The 16556-nt window shown below is 40.2% G+C and overlaps 1 protein-coding gene across 6 annotated transcripts in view; it reads right to left on the bottom strand.

The window, feature by feature from the left end:
• The window catches only part of EPHA7 (EPH receptor A7), a 170101-nt gene extending 154919 nt beyond the window's left edge, over positions 1-15182 (bottom strand). For all 6 annotated transcript variants that reach the window (XM_073336778.2, XM_073336777.2, XM_073336779.1 and 3 more), the window contains exons 1-3: positions 14877-15182; positions 10108-10172; positions 4850-5519 (exon numbers count right to left, since the gene is read on the bottom strand). In XM_073336778.2, the coding sequence (XP_073192879.1) occupies positions 4850-5519; positions 10108-10172; positions 14877-14973 (832 nt within the window). In that variant the 5' untranslated portion in view covers positions 14974-15182. The remainder of the gene's footprint in view (positions 1-4849; positions 5520-10107; positions 10173-14876) is intronic.
• Positions 15183-16556: the final 1374 nt, after the last annotated feature.

Consider the following 16556-nt stretch of genomic DNA (forward strand, 5'->3'; position numbering starts at 1 on the left):
CAGCTAGTGCATTGTGTTCCAAGCACACCACCTCCCCACACTGAAATGCCCCACCTAATACAATACAGCTCTGTGCCTGGGAGTACTGGGAGGGAGACGGATCCAACCTTACTTACTCTACTCCAGCAAAGGACTTGAAGGTTTTGACTCCGTATAAGCCTTTGCAGCAGTGCAAAGGAAGAGGAACAGGGAAAACTGAAACAGCATGGAATTTAGGTAGACAGGAGATAATTACCCCAAACTGCAGGTTAGCCACAACTCTTCAGAAAGACACCCTGGGCCAAATTCTACATTGATTTACAGTTCATACAATCTACTCTTATTAGAAGTGCTATGAGATTTTTAATGGCCAATCTTTAAGTCTCTGAAGCAGGCTCCTCCAGCAGTGCAGTCCCTCCTAACAGTATGCTATGACATTAGCTCAGTGTTAACACAGACTGATCAGAAAAATTATTCTGAAGTGGAATATGCCTGAAAATGTAACTAAAAATGACATATCACAAATGTGTCACATATAATGCATCTCATAGACTGGACCTCTCTGTCAAGTCACATTTACTAGCTCCAAAAGTTTATATCCCAAAAGAAATCAGTAGTTCCTGTAGCAGTTTGTGGCAGGTTGCAAGTTGCTGCATACAATATACAGTGCAGCCCAAAAATCAAGCATGTACCCTTCACTTCAGTGACATGCATTCCATAACAAGTTGTAGCCCTCTCCCATTTTTTGGATAAGCAAATTGTATTCTGTTGTGTTCTTCTAATGCACATAGTATTACAAAGCAGATAAGAGTAAACTGTACCTGTTTGGCTTACTCCAGAAATCTGAATTTTCAGACGTGGTGCCAAATTAATTTTCACCTATATTTTTTCAGTTCATTCATGTTGAAAGGTGCTTCCTACCTTCTGAAATATCATACTGCTGCTCAGGAGCAAATGGGCATAGTTTCTCTTTAAATAATGTGAAACATATGGCAAGTGGATTATAGTAGAACTTTACAAAGAATTTCCCTCCTTTCCCCCAAACCACAGTTATTCAAATATTATCCCAAATGCGGTCCTTGCATAGGCAAAATAGGTGAAATTCCCACTGCACAGGTCATAGGCTACGTGAGAATTGCAGGAATGGGTCCTATGTAGTGCTCCCAAGTGCTAACATTTCCATTTGTTTTTACAGTAGCAGAAACAGTATGTCTGTGGATGTTTTAGGGGCTCACCATTTCCTAAGCACTGTCAGGATCAAGCCTTAAAATGTAAGCTCTCTAAAGCTAAGACTATGGCCTGGTCTACACTGGGGTGGGGGGTGGGGGTCGATCTCAGATACGCAACTTCAGTTACGAGAATAGCGTAGCTGAAGTCGACGTACCTTCGATCGAATTAGAATTACTTACTTCGCGTCCTCACAGCGCTGGATCGACTGCTGCCGCTCCCCCGTCGACTCCGCTTCAGCTTGTCACCCTGGTGGAGCTCCAGAGTCGACAGCAGAGCGATTGGGGATTGATTTATCGCGTCCAGTGATCCCCAATCAATCAATCACTACCCACCGATCCAGCAGATAGCGCAGACGTGGCCTATGTTATTACCGCTACCGCCCTCCTCCTCCCCACCCCCACACACACTTCATTTCACCTAGCTGTTGTGGCTTGCCTTAAACTAGGACTGTAAATTCTTTGGGGGCAGAGACAGTTTCTATTATACGTCTGTGCAGTACCTAGCACAATGTAGTCCTAACTTGGTTTATGCATCAAGATGCTAATGGAATGCAAATTTATTATGTGAATAATTCAATGTACATCCAAAATAAGGACATTTATATATAGATACACATTAAAAGATTTGGTACTGGAGATAGAACACAAGGGGAAAACTAGTGCCCAAGTTTAATATTTAATCTTTGATAAGCACTATCAGTTACTACTATTTGCAGAGTATTTGTTTACATGACACAAATATCCTCTGCCAACGTACTGGGAGTGAAATTTGTCTAAATTAAAATTAAAAGATAAAATGTTGTTTCTTAAGGTCCTGCAAATACTTACTCACTGGTAATGTCATGAGAGACAAAAAAGATGACTTTTTCAACCAGTGTAGCTCAAATAAGTTAGCGTAACACAATCAAAAAGCCCTGTTAGGATGCTGGCTAACACATCTGAAGATGTATTAGATGACTATGTTGTAGCCTATGCTCTCACCAACCATCCTCCCTTGGCTACAACCCAGCCAACTAATACATCTTCAAACATGTTAGCCTGCATCTTAGCAGGGTTTCAATGGTGTTAACTTAAATTTAGTCCATTGAGCCACCATGATTGAAGAAAGAAAAGGTATCTTTTTCAACCATCAAGACAGGGTCTTATGTCCAGTGCTTACTAGCATGAAGTCAATGCAGAATGCCTGGGTTTGCAGCTTTGAGTCCTTAAGAAGGACCACAAAAGGTTTGGATTAAGGAAGCATGCACCGACCTGCTTCTGCTTGATCTGTTTCAAAGTTTGACAGTAACAGATAGCCACTTGCATTAGTGTCAACATCCTGATAAGTTTCTTTCAATATCTGTCACAAAAACAGTGACAGTATCAGTATGTCAGCTGCATTATCAGTCACTATATAGTTGATCATACTTAATAACATCTTCAAGTGCAGAGAATCCTAACGAGTATCACAGAATGCAACTACTACAGAGCCACAGAGTCACCCAGATCATTTGGACTTCAAGCTGGTAACAGCATTCATTCTGTGAGTGGCTGCCTCCCACCCTCTCTCTCGCCTCAATATATTAACTTGCCTCAATATGGAGCCAGAGTTTGTTTTCAAACTCTTAACAAGATCACTGAAAGAAAAGTGGAGAAATCCTATCAATGTGCCTCTGGACTGCTTCCAGAGTTGCGTATTCTCTTAGCAATTGCTCTGGAAGCAGGCCAAAAATGGGCAATGTTCTTGCAAATGAACTCAAGTACAAGTTATCATTTAATTCCTTTGTCAACATCGCTGTGGTTAGAAATTAAGAAGCCTATTTAATAAACAATTTACTTGAATTCCAATTACCAAACACTGATTCCCTTCCCCCTCCCCCTTTACCCCTACTTCCCTTTGGCTGGGCACTTTCTCTCCTTTACTGAAAGTCAAAGAAAATTAGTATTATAATTATAGACCTATCCATGGTTCACATCATCAACTGTGAGTTAACTAAGATGCTTAAAAAAAAAAAGTCAGTGTCTCCAGAGAAAGCCTTTGAAGGTTTCAGAATGTGCTCTGATGGGGGCCAAATGATTTTAATACTTTTAACAGAGCCTAGACACACCGTATTGAACTGATTTTTGTGGGCAGTTTTCACATTATAACTCTTAATGAGATCACCCTCCACACGGTAGAAACTCAGCCCTTCCCCCACAATGCTGAAAGAAAGCTGGAAAGATCCCAGACCAACTCCACACACTCCAACTATGTACCAAATCTTCCATTGTAAACCCCTGCTGAAGGCAATCATGTGAATTTCCTGAAGACTAAGGATTCAGGATCAGACGCTGCTTGCTTTCTTCCTTTCAGTATGAGCCAAATTCTGCAGTCCTTTTCCAATCCTTACACAGACAAAACTCTCATTAAACTCATTGACTGCAGGGTTTAGTCTTAACCCCAAAATAAGTCAGATATACGTCACTCCCTTGATTTTTCAATGCCTGTAATTGTTTTACTTTTTGGTATTTTCTCACTTTCACATTTATTTTATATCATTTTTTCTGCAGCACTACAAACAGACAAGTATGTTTCTATCATACGCTACAAGAAAAATCTGATGGCATATCAGTTTCTGTGTTAAATATATTTGAAACCATTACTCACTATACAAAGTACCTAGTATCCTAGAACCTTCACTGTAAACAAAACAGCCCGATTGTGTCACACTTATGCTCAGAATTGCCTTTGTACCCAAGTAGCTCCATTTACTTGCAGAGTAAGTATATGAATACAGGTGACAGCATCAAGACCTAAAGAGATTGTTTTCAAAAAGCAAACTACGTTGAGATTTTTATTCACTAGCCAGAGTGAAAATGTTAATCCTGTGTGTTACTCTGAAATGTAACTGCTTTCCAATAACCTAACACTACCAGATGAACTACATGCTGAAAATACAAAATAAAAAGCTCTCCATAGTAGTCCCAATGTAATCCATAAATAACCCAAAAGTTTTATTTTTAAGATTCTAGCTGAATTAATTTTATGTAAAAAATATTGACTGAAATTCTGCCACTCGATATTTTGATATATTCTGTTTGAAAGAAACAGATTTAAAATAAATAAATCTACTGCATTTGCACAGGAGTGAGAATGAAATGCAGATTCAAAACTTTGTAGCTCAGGTTTCATTTGGAGTATGTGCTATACATTAATAAACATGCTTTAGCACAAATTCCATATATCCTGAGTTTTATTTTCCTTATAATTTTCTGTCACAAAACATATGGAACAGCAGCAAGTAGTTTATATAATGCTCATACACAAGAACGTTAATAAGGTCTTCTTAGCAAGATACAATCTGTTCAGTAGCATTACAAAGAACTACACTGAATGTCATCCTGAGCTTATTTCTGTGTGAATTGTAATTTCTGCAACTGTATTTACATTAAACTGTGCTCTGAATTGCCTATTTTATATTTGAAAATGCAATATGCAAATGTTGACTTCCATTCCTGAAAGAGCTGACTGATTTAAGTTCGCCAGTATGAAGTGTATAGATTCAAATGCTCAAAGTATTAGTATGGGCCTAATACCATATTTTGATGCAAAGACAATAGAAATGTGACTGTAGAACCCACCTGCTATTGTAGGATATTATTAAAAGTGTAGGTTTACTCACGTTCACAAGTGTCTCCTTTTTGCTGGTATCCAGCTTTGCAGATACACTTTCCAATAGGCACTAACCATTCTCCTTCTGCACTACAGTGCATCCTAGGAGAGTTATCAGCCTCCTCTTCTGCGCTGCTGACACAAGTTCCTCGTACCTCAACTAGAGAGGAAAACTCTGAGCCAGTCACTGTATCTGGAAAAATAGCTAAGTTCTCAATAATAGACCAGCATTTCTTGTAGTAGACTTTGACAGAAACCAAAGCAATGCAGGCACCTACATCTTGAAATGCAAGATAAAATCCTTTCTTGGACAAAGCTCCAATCTCTCTCACCTCTGTGTTAAGTTTCATTTTTCTCTCCCCAAGGTCACCTTGGGTAAAACTTTCATCTGCTGCAATGGTGTCTATTTTTACATACTGATTTTCTCGGATATTCCTGCCATTGTCGTAGTCTGTTTCATAATAATATAAGTTAAAAGTTTCTTTACATGTCCCCAGTACTCCAGGAAGACTGTTACAATCCCTCAGAGTGAATTTCAGTTCTACAAAAATCCTTTGTGCATTGCCTTTTGCAATCCAGTTAGTCCGAAGCCAGTTATTTTGGTTAGGTTCCATGACCTGGCATACCTGGTATGTTCGTATAGGAGTGTAATTTTCATCCAGTCCACTAATTTCTTCCCACTAAAACAACAACAAACAGTTATTAATACAAGACAGCATTTTACTGCTGTACTAAATCCGTACATATATAAAAATACTCTGACACAGATCTGGTCTTCCTTCTTTGTAAACAGTGAAGCCTCATAAAAAATAGTGGAGTACTATTAAAATGCTAATGTTTTGTATAAGAAAAGTACAAATTTTAAGCGCGTTCTAGTTTGTGTTCCATGTATTTTAGCAAGTAAATAACCTTCAAAATATATTATTCATATTACAACAGTTTACAGTTACATTAATTACAAGTTTTAGAAAGTACTGTACAATATACTCAAATACTGCTTATAGTTGGGGTTCAGTCCTACATTCTCTTACATCAATCAGAATTTTAGGTAAGCAAGGAATGAAGAAGGTGGTCAATGATTTGCTGCTAGAAACAAATCTATAATCAACAAAGAAGTCTCAGAAACTGAGAGCCCTTAAACTTGCAGACCTTGCACACCTAAACCTCAGTGACACTTTTTGGTTCACAAGCAATGAGCCCTGACTCAATAAGCCCTGATTCTTTATTAGTTACTACTCTGCATTTCAAAGTAGCAGCCATGTTACTCTGTATTCACAAAAAGAAAAGGAGTACTAGTGGCACCTTAGAGACTAACTCACAAAAGCTTATGCTCAAATAAATTGGTTAGTCTCTAAGGTGCCACTAGTACTCCTTTTCTTTTTACTCTGCATTTGAAATTATTATTTTTACACTTTAATTTATTACCATTATTGTGATCATCATCACATTTTGCAGGGAAAACAAACTGAAAATGGAGAAAAAAGAAATCATGAAGTTTTGTCACTTTATGCATTTAGGGCCATTTTCAGCTCCCATTTACAAACTACAAACCTGATCCTGCAAACCCCTACTCATATGAATAGGTTTCACTGACCAATAGTAAAACAATCTTATCTCACTATAATGGGATTTCATTTGAAGTCAATGGGGTTACATACTTGAGTAAGGGCTAATCATCTGAATAAGGATCTGCAAGTTTCAGGGCCTGCTTTCCTTCTTTTTTCATTTCTCAGTCACTATGGTATCTAGGCGCTAAAATGGTAAATGCACAATAATTCCATTGTCTTTACGAAGTTGGAAACAAATCCCAGACCTACTGAAGTCAACATCAAAACTCCCACTGAAATCAGTTGGGCTAAGGTTAGACCCTTATTCCAGATTTACCCAGGTATAACTAAAAGCAGAATCTGGCCCTTACACCTTTTATAAATGTATTGCAGTGCTCAATTCATAGCAGAAATTACAACTTGAATAAAATGGGAATATTTTAAAGAGTTCAATTAGTTAAATGGTGTCTAATAACACAGCCAACTAGATCTCAATCCCTCCAAGTGCTCAGACCATTTCAACAAAGCACTTTACAATATGCTTAACATCAGTGAAACTACTCATGTGCTTAACATTAAGCATGTGCTTTATTGGATTGGCTAGAGCACACAGCACCTGCCAGGACTGAACACCTAAAGAATGTGCTGTTACTGGTGGGAAGGCAAACACGAACAGACATTGGTTTCTCAGACCAAAAGTCATGCAGCATGCAATATTTCACAAGCCTACTTGACAGCAAATGAGATCATTTAATGTTGCTCCACTACGCCAAGAAAAGTAAATGTTGATGAACTGATGCTGGAAGTTATTACCACAAAATATATTATGGCTGTAAGTGTTGAAATGGACAGAAGTTGTAAATATCAAAATGCATTTCAAAGTATTTCAGCTACTATAGATATGGTATATATGGTACCACACATCTGGTATTAGCTTATAGTAAAATATTATGAAATGTTTCTATAGTTAACAAATTATTACATTTTAAAACCTAACACTCTTTAGAAAGGAAGAAAGCTTATCTTCATTATACATTTAGTAGATTTTAACCACCAAGATTTTTTTCTCCTGTATGGACTAGTATTGATAAGGTTAGCAAACAAACAACAACAACAACAAAAGAGAAACACGGCCATGAAGCAGGGCTTTTGGCATTACTGCAGTACAAAAAACAGTTCACAAAAAGGGCTCAGCGCCTAAGTTCACTCTGAGAGTTTCATTCTGCTGCTCTCGTTCTCAGTTTCATTTTGAGTATTTTATGTTTTATCTCATGTAAGCAGTCTTCCCATCATGATCGAGATCCTGCTCTCAGATTTCCAAAGTTACAATAGTGCAACACCTTTGAAGTCAAATGAGTTACCCAAGCGTATCCAAAGAGCAGAATACAGACAACTGATCATCTGCATTCCTTTCTTCTCTCCCCAAAATCCTCCAAAATAACCATAAAAATACAAAACTCTGCATTGGGTAGGGTAACACAAACCAGAAGAAGAGCCAGAGATTCCATGCGTGTTAAAATCCTACCACACCAATATAATTAATCTTGGAGGTGCTCAGATTATTCCTTTGGATGGAAAAAAAACGATCCAGTAGAGATCATCTCTTATGCTAACACCCATCGTCTCACCTTACCCATCTTTCTAAAACCACGGGGAAGATCATAAGGATAGTTTGTGTGCATTTCTTTTTTGGTTTCTCTGAAAAATTTCAGTAGTAATAGCTGTACTACTCAAACATTCCCCTGAAAGAGTTCAAACTTCCTCCCCTTGACAGGCACACATTATACATACTTCGGAATATAATTGTATTTGTCGACGATATTTGAAAACTACTGCTTAAAAAATCATCTTGGAGTGATCTGAACACTATATTTGACTTTTCAGACACTTAACTTTTTTTATTTGTCTTTATCCCATTGTTTTTATATACATATATGTGAAATACATGATGTTCTCTCCCACTAATACATATCGTATACCTACACCATATTACATGTTAATTCCTTTAGTTATTTAAAACATGTTTCATGCCACTCAGAGCCAGAGAGTACATTTGCCACTGAAATTTAACTAGCATACGATGATGTATTGGTTTCTCTCATCTATTTGTGAATGTTTTCATGATATTTGTACTACATAGGGGAGAATTAAATGCAGCTGAATTTAACAAAAAATTGTACTATATTTTTAATTTTTTAATAACACCATTAATAAATTGTAATTTTTTGTTAGTTTATAAGAAACTACTTTTTAGCCATTCTCTCTGACGATCGTTTAGCTGTTATTTTAGATTCTCAGTGTTCCTTTGAATCCGTATTTCTAACCTTACAAAGTCATCTTTTTACCATTTGTACAATATTAGTCAACTATGTTTCTACCTTTCATCCTCAAATACATTGGCAAAGCTCATACTTTTATTACCTCCAGGCTAGACTACTGCAATTCTCTTCTAACTAATCTTTTAGACACCTCTATTAAAAGGCTTCAATCAATGCAAAATGCTAATGCCAAAGTTATTATCAATCTTAAGCATTCGGCTCACATTATGTAGTTTCTCACGTCTTCAGACTCCTTTCCAGTTTGTGCTTGTATTGATTTTACGATCTTGCTTTTAAACTAAGACACTTTCAGATTTTCATTCTTCTTATTTAAAGGATTTATTTCACTTTTATATCCTCACTTACACGTCATGCTCTTCTGGCTCCAGATTTCATAAGGCGCTGAAGATTAAGGGCCTGATCCCGCAAGCACTTATTCATGCGAGGAGCCCCAACAAAGTCAATGAGATGGCTTCCAGGAGTAAGAACCACTCACATGACTTCAGGTTTGTAGGATTGAGTTCTAAGGTAAATACAACTGGCCATACTCTCCTCTCTTGAAATGTTCTTCCTCAAGAGATGAGGGATATGTTTTTTCACAATTTCTAATTAAGAGCTGAAGACACAGCTATTTGATAACTTATTAATAGACAATAAACATGACAATTAGCATAGGATGTCCTAAGTTTATCATTTGTGTAATGATGGATTTGCATGTTGATAAGTTTTCATAGAACATCTTGGGATGCATGTGTTCTAAAAGGCATTGCAGTATATAAATGAGAACTAGGCCCAAGCCACAAAATTTGGACTTAGAGCCAGATTTCAAACTCCTTAAAATTTGGGGATGCTCAGGTGTGGGTTTTGGTTTAGACCTATCTCTAATTCAGACATTTATATTTTAGAGCACTTCATACTACGCTATTCAATTACAACAAATATATTGTATATAAAGTTCTTATCACTGTTTATTTGGAAAATATCCAATAACATGCTCTGAGGCAGTTTCCATATACAAATATATTTGTTGCCTACAATGCTTCTAAAAAGAAAAAGAGAAAAGAAAAATATATTTAAAATACAGTGTCACAAGTACACAAAGCCTTCTAGTACACCACAAAGGATTACACTACAAAGCATAAAGCTAATAAAGGGGTTTAGGTGAGTTACTGAAGAGACTCTTCCTTGTAATTAGCTTGCTTTTGTACACTGTAACCTGAGGTATGCTTCTTTTCACAACAGAAACTTAAGAGCTGTAAACACTCACTATGATTACTGAGGGAAATTTGGGGAATACCAGCTTGTTTAAAGCACGTTTAAAAATTTCTCTCGATGAAACACCCAGCAATGTTTGGACGATGGGTTTTTTTTGTTTTGTTTGTTTGTTTGTTCTGAGTACTTACCCCATTAGGAGGGAAGGAAATCCACTCCAACTCTGTCTGTTGTGCTTTAGAGTCCAGCAATATTACTGCAAGAGAAAAAGTATCCGCTATGTATTAAAGAAAGAACTTCATAATTTAAAAAACTAAATCAAAAACTTTGTGATGAAATTCAACAAGAATGTATATAAAGTCTTCTTTTTATCAGTCAAAATTATTTAATAAAGGAATAAATATATTATGTATATTCACCATTATATGCATGTTTGTAATTAGAAAAGTTTTTATATTATTTAAGGTATGATATTCACATTTTTATTAAGCAGAAATATTTAAATCTTATTTTTTTACTGCATCTTTGTCTATGCCTGTCTACATATTTATACTTACCATCTTATTATCTAAGTGTCAAAGATTCTAAGGTTTAATCGTAAATATCTGTTCCTCTTGCTCCTTCTTACAAAGGATATTTCCCATGTACTTTTCATTAAAATTAGGATTTTTTTAAAAATGAAATTCAGCAATATTTCAACATTGTCCAGACTGATTTGGACACTGTTGGACACTACATCCTTCTTGGACCCCCACTCTGAAGTCAAGGGTAATGCACAAGGAAAGATGGTTCCTTAATATTTATGAGACTTAATTTAAATAAGTCAATATATGACAAATAAGCTTCCACAAAATAAGGATTTGTACTTATGTAGCATCATGCATTTTCAAAATACTGAACGCGCATATTAGTTAGAATTAATTCTTGTGCAACATTTTATTAAGTAAATATTTTCATATGTGTATACACATCCAATGAGACTTCTAAAAAGTTCTGATACACAGAGCTGTTAATTAGATGTGACTTTCTGGTAAAAGTGTTTAATGCAGACTTCTCAATCTTAGTCCAATAAACAAATTGTTAAATATAAATATAAAATGTCCACTTTATTACATATTGGGGGAAATCATATTGATATTTTGTTAACTATCAGCTTGAGATTATATTTAATGATAGTCTTAAATCTCAGAATATATTATTGCATATGTTTTCACAAATTTCTAAAAAGCACTTGCATTAGTTAACCTTGAAATTTCTAAGCAACTCTATGAAATAAGTTGTTAGATTGCATTTTAAAAAATAATCTTGTAAACTGGAAAGAAAGAAATCCTAATGTTATATCTGTATATATGTTATATCTGCCTATATATGCTACATTTTTGGAACAAAAACAGTCATATTTACTGCTTAACAAATAACTGTTCCATTTTTAACAAAAGAGAAACACATTTCAATTTCAAATAACCACAAATATATTTTAATTATAAAAAATTATTACATCTCTACCAATACCAATGTAAAAGGCTGTATACGAATAAGTAGTTACATATATTTTGATCTTCTGCTTTAATTCTTAAACTTGAATTCAGTATAATTAACTTTTTGTTAAGTTGAGCAATACCTTTGGTTTAGACTCCATGTCAAATATAATTTCAAATAATAGTTTTTTTAAAACATTATTAGAAGGATCAAACTTTTTTTCACAAAGGTTCATGCTGACAGGAATAGCTAAAACATGTTAAAGACAAAACTGTAACTTCCATTTCTGTAAGCCAACATACACTTAAACTAACCAATTAAATTTGCTCTTCTCTCTTTACATAGATTATCTTCTTAATTAATTAATTAATCTCACTATCTAAGGGTCTTTAACTAGTAAAACTACCTAAAGAAGAATTGATGGTGTGTGTGTTGGCTTGCTAATCAAGGACAATGCTGATAAGCTAAAAATTTAGGTATGGCGCAAGTTTAAGGTAATTCATTCATCACCATGCCCATGCAGTAGTGGATGGACACACCATGTTGTCATCTGGCAGTAATTCTTCATAAAAAAGCAGTATGAAAAGCCAGTGCCACACAGATGACCTTTCCATGATCATATGTTGTACTCCTCACTGCACTAGAACTTACTGGGAAATATCTTTCCTAATCAGACGTTTGTACAATGCCTTGAATAGGTAAAATGTTATATGAATTGCTAATTTCCTAGTGCGGGCTTAGTTTTTAAAAGTTATGTGGGTGACAGCCTTTTTTACTACACAGTTACAGTCTAGATCCAGCATGTCCCGTTTCTGAGATAAAGACACTTTCCCCAAGAGGTGGGAAACATTCTCCATTTACTTCCCAAGGCAGCCCTGAAGTTCTTGTATGCAGCGCTCAAAGTGAGCAGGAGCTGAGCTTCGGAACTTCTTCTTGTTGCAGAAACTGACTAGCAACGCTACCCAGTTTTGAAGAAAGGCAAGACTGCCTGGTTCACTGCGTTACAGCGGACACAAGACAAAGCTGGGAGAGAGAGAGTGAAAAGTGGCTGGGGAAGTCAATGGGAGGCTTTAATCCGCCCTTTTCGGCCTGAATCATTCACTCCCCCGGTGCCCCTTGCGCTGAGCTCCCGTGCGCTCCCCGAGCTGGGGACTCCCCCCGCGGGCTCTGCACCCAGCCGGAGGGGCCCGCTGTTTGCGGACAGCCAAGGGCAGCCTCTCGCCTCCTCCATACCCCCGACCCACGCGTGTTCTCCGGGGAGCTGAGGTCTCCCCCTAACCCGCCGCCGGGTCCCTCACTTCGGCGCTGGGGTTCAAATGCCGCCAGTCCGCGCTGGCAGGGCATCTCCGTGCCCAGCTCACGGGCGCAATCGTGTCCGTCCGTCCCGTCCCCCCCCGCCGCGCTTCAAGTCAATGGCAAAGGCTCCCCTTGGCGTCAACAGGGCCAGGATCTTCCCCCACGCGCTTTAGGGCTGAAGCAGCCTTTCCCAGCCCAGCAGCCGCAGCCTACGGGAGGCAGGAGGGAGCTGAGTCAAAGGTGGTGTTTAACCTGTGTGCAACCTCCGAGCCCTGCCGCTGCGACTCCGCGACGGGCTGGAAGGCAGCGAACTCACCGCCCAGTGTAAACCAGCGTGCACCGTGACCCCGGGCGGGACCCAGGCTCAATTCTCCCCACACTCAGGATCCCTTTATTCCAAACTTTCCAGACCCGGCCTGGCTGGGTCACCTCTGCCCCTGCAAACTCCCGTCGCCCTAGTGATACCCCCATCACCTTCTCTCCCTCTTGAGACGCCTATTCATCCAGCTCCTGCTGGGAAAACTTTAGGGACTTCTGGGCTCTCTCCTCCCTTATCCCCAGCCCCTTTGCCTGGCTACTTTCCGACGGAGAAGGAGGTGTCTGCAGAGGGCTGGATTCTCTCACCACCAGAGACGGTGAGGGCCAGCGGCAACGAAAGTTACTTTTGCGCAGGAGATTTCCGAGCCTGCAGCAGGTTAACAGCCATAGGGATCCGAAATCCCTGCCTGCTCCCCCCCACCCCCGCCTCCTGCCAGCTCAGCCTACACGAACTGCTGGGCGCTAGAAGCGGAAACACAAACTCGAGGTGTACGTGGGACTCTGGCCCGTCGAGCAGCATGTCACAGCTCCAAGCGCTCTCCCCACGCAGCCTGCACAAAGCAGCTGCCAAGCCCAGCTCCCCGCTCCCGTCTGCGCTTCGCTTCCGCTCACCTCCCCCATGCAGCCTCTCTCGCCCTTCCAGGAGTTAGTTCATTATTCCAGTTTGCAAATCTCTTCAAATAAACTTTGGAAATGCCGTCCAGGAAGGGCCTTTGGGTTGGTTTTTTTTTTTTTTCTCTTCTATTAGGGACAAAGAACATCTTAATTGAGAGAGAGCTTAGTTGTAAAGCTCCAGCTACAGGCTCAGAAAGGTCCTTTACCTTTATGCCAATGGTTCAGAGACGAATACTGACCTATCTGGGAGAGGGGAAAACCCCCAAGCCCTCTCTTCCCAAAGATGGAAACTGATACCACACTATCAGAGTGAAAAGGTCTCATTTTTAGATCCCCCCACCCCATACGAAAAGAAATGCCTGGACTGACTTTCTGAATTGGTGTGTATGTTAGTCTCCGATAGAAAATTTCCCGTGCTCTCTTTTAGTAGGAAATATTATGCGTTTGTTTTATGCAAAACATTGATGCTGGAGTGATGGGATTTATGAAGCCCTGTTTGTGATACGCAGATGGAACAAAAATCTCTATCTATATACATCTAGTCAGAGATGCCTACAGATTACTAGATAACATACACAAATATAATGCATGTATATAGCATCCTATAGACCCATCCCTCGGAGACATTTAATCGTCCCCCAACATGATCTATGCCACATCTTTCCCCGTAGTGTCTCATTTCCAGAGGTTTCTGAGACCTGCAGGCCCGCATCAGTAGGAAACGGAGAAGCGGACTTTATTAGCTAGTTTATGATTGCCTGGGGGACTAACAGAAATCCCCCCCAACCCCTTTGGGGGTGCGCCCAGAGTAGTGAAACTCCGGTGCAGTCCTGGTTGTGGCACTCGGGTTGCGTGCCCCTGACAAACTACAGTAGCTTCCACCCGAGGGGAGGGGGGGAGAGATTCTTACCCTCACCTTACTAGTAGTAATACTATTAGTACTATTAACAATTCAATAGACAGCACCCCCTGCAGTGACCCCCTCCCCAATATATCAGCTCCTCAAGTGCACTGCCGTGCAAACCCAATTCCTTAAAGGAAAAGCAGTTTGTCCCGACCTCCCTCTTTCTCACACACGCACGCATTCACACACACACTGCCCGTGGTGGATGCCTCTCCCCCACCTCAGTAAGACGCTGTTTAACGAGGGGAGAGGGCAGCATGCAGTTTGCAGTAGACCCTACACTAAAACATTGCAATGTGTGCGCACGGAAATAAATAAGCCCAAACTTTGTTTTCTGCATCACCTTACCTTCTTTTGCAGCCTGTGCCTCCCCCGTGTGTGCAAAGCGAAACAGCCAGAGGAAGCATAAAATAATCCAAGAAGGGAGCCTAGTTTGAAAAACCATGGTGGAGGAGCAGGATATTTTGAAATTTACTGGACGATCGCTGCTGCTATTGCCGCCGCTTGTTGGGGATTAAAGGGTTTGTTGTGCTATGTGTTTTATTTTGCCTTTGCATGGAGCTCTCTCTCCCCCGGCTGCCTGCTCCTCTTGCCTATGCGTTTCCTGCACACCGTAGTTGCTGCCTGCGAGTCTCTGACTGCAGCCTGGCTGCGAGCTCCACACTCCAATAATATCAATTAGGGGGGAAGGGGCGGGGCCGGGGCCGGGAGAGCGGGCCGTCCCTCAAAGTGACTGGCAGCCGCAGCCGGCCTAAGAGGAGCTGCAAGCTAGACCGGGGAGGCTGAGCTGGGGAACGACTAGCCCCGGCAATGGAGGCGGGGCCGGCGGCGCTGTCCAATGAGCGGGGGGAGGTGTCAGGTTGCCGCTGGCACAGGGTTCCCCGCAGGTTGAGTGCGTAGCCGGGGCCGGGCTGTGAGTGTGGGGAGGGCATGGCAGGACTGGGAGCCGCGCTCTAGGCAGGCTCGTTACTGCTGGGGATTGCAATAAAGCAAAAACAGTAGTGGTTAAAAAAGACGAGACGCTCTCTCAGGATAGCGTAAAGGAGTCTGGCTGCACAAGCCCCAGCCTTTAAGGAGACGGGGATTTTCTGATCGTTCCTCTAAGTCAAGTGATTCAGGGCACTGACTCTTTAGACCCTCCCTCGCCTGCTAACTTCCTTAATTATCTTTCCTGCAGCATCCCCGCGGCCGCCACCAAATTAGTTCCCCGGAGTGGGCACCGCTCGGAGTGGGTGATGAACGCAGTGTGTTTTACTGATCACCGTGAAATAGCGCGTTTGCAAGAGTTTTAAACAAGCCCCGACCAAGGAAGCGGGGGGGGGGGGGTGGAGAACACCCCCCACCCAATAACGTGATCATTTAAAAACCCCTTCGATCGCGGCATCCGTGCCACAATGAGCATCGCCCAAGAGGAAGGGAAGGTTTGTTGAGAAAAAGCTGGACAAGTCGAAACCGCTCATCAGAACATTCCGCCTTGATGGTTTCTCTTATTTCTCTGACCTCTGCGGGAATCTTTTACAATATTTTCCGATCTGTGTGGTGCTACCCATAACACAGAGCAAGTAAACACTTTGCTACTGAAACTCAGAACGTTTGTACGTTTTGTGTTTCATTTCTTAAAACAAGTCTCTGTAAAAAAAAAATCAAAATTCTTCGAGACATAACACTAACATTTCATTTCCCTGCTTTCACAAAACTGTGAAGAGACGAGTTAAAGACAACATAAATCTGGTTGATACTAGACGCTTTTTCCCAATCGGGTGTAATCCAAAAGAAGGGTAATCCAATAACAATGAGATAATAAGAAAAAGAAAGAAACTTGCCAAATCTCCCTTTGTCAAAGTTCACCCCCACTGACTTGAAGAGTGCTTTTCCAGCAGAAGATCCACCCTCCTCGCCCTTATATGTCTGTTACCTATATCTTGCTTTTTTAAAGGGTGAATCAAACAAAGTTTCTGTTCCTGAAATGAAGCTTTAAAAAATTTAAAAAGGAAGGATGGATCTGGAGATGGAGTGAGGGGAAAATAG

Source organism: Lepidochelys kempii, chromosome 3 (assembly GCF_965140285.1).
Source record: "Lepidochelys kempii isolate rLepKem1 chromosome 3, rLepKem1.hap1, whole genome shotgun sequence".
Classification (NCBI taxonomy): domain Eukaryota; kingdom Metazoa; phylum Chordata; order Testudines; family Cheloniidae; genus Lepidochelys; species Lepidochelys kempii.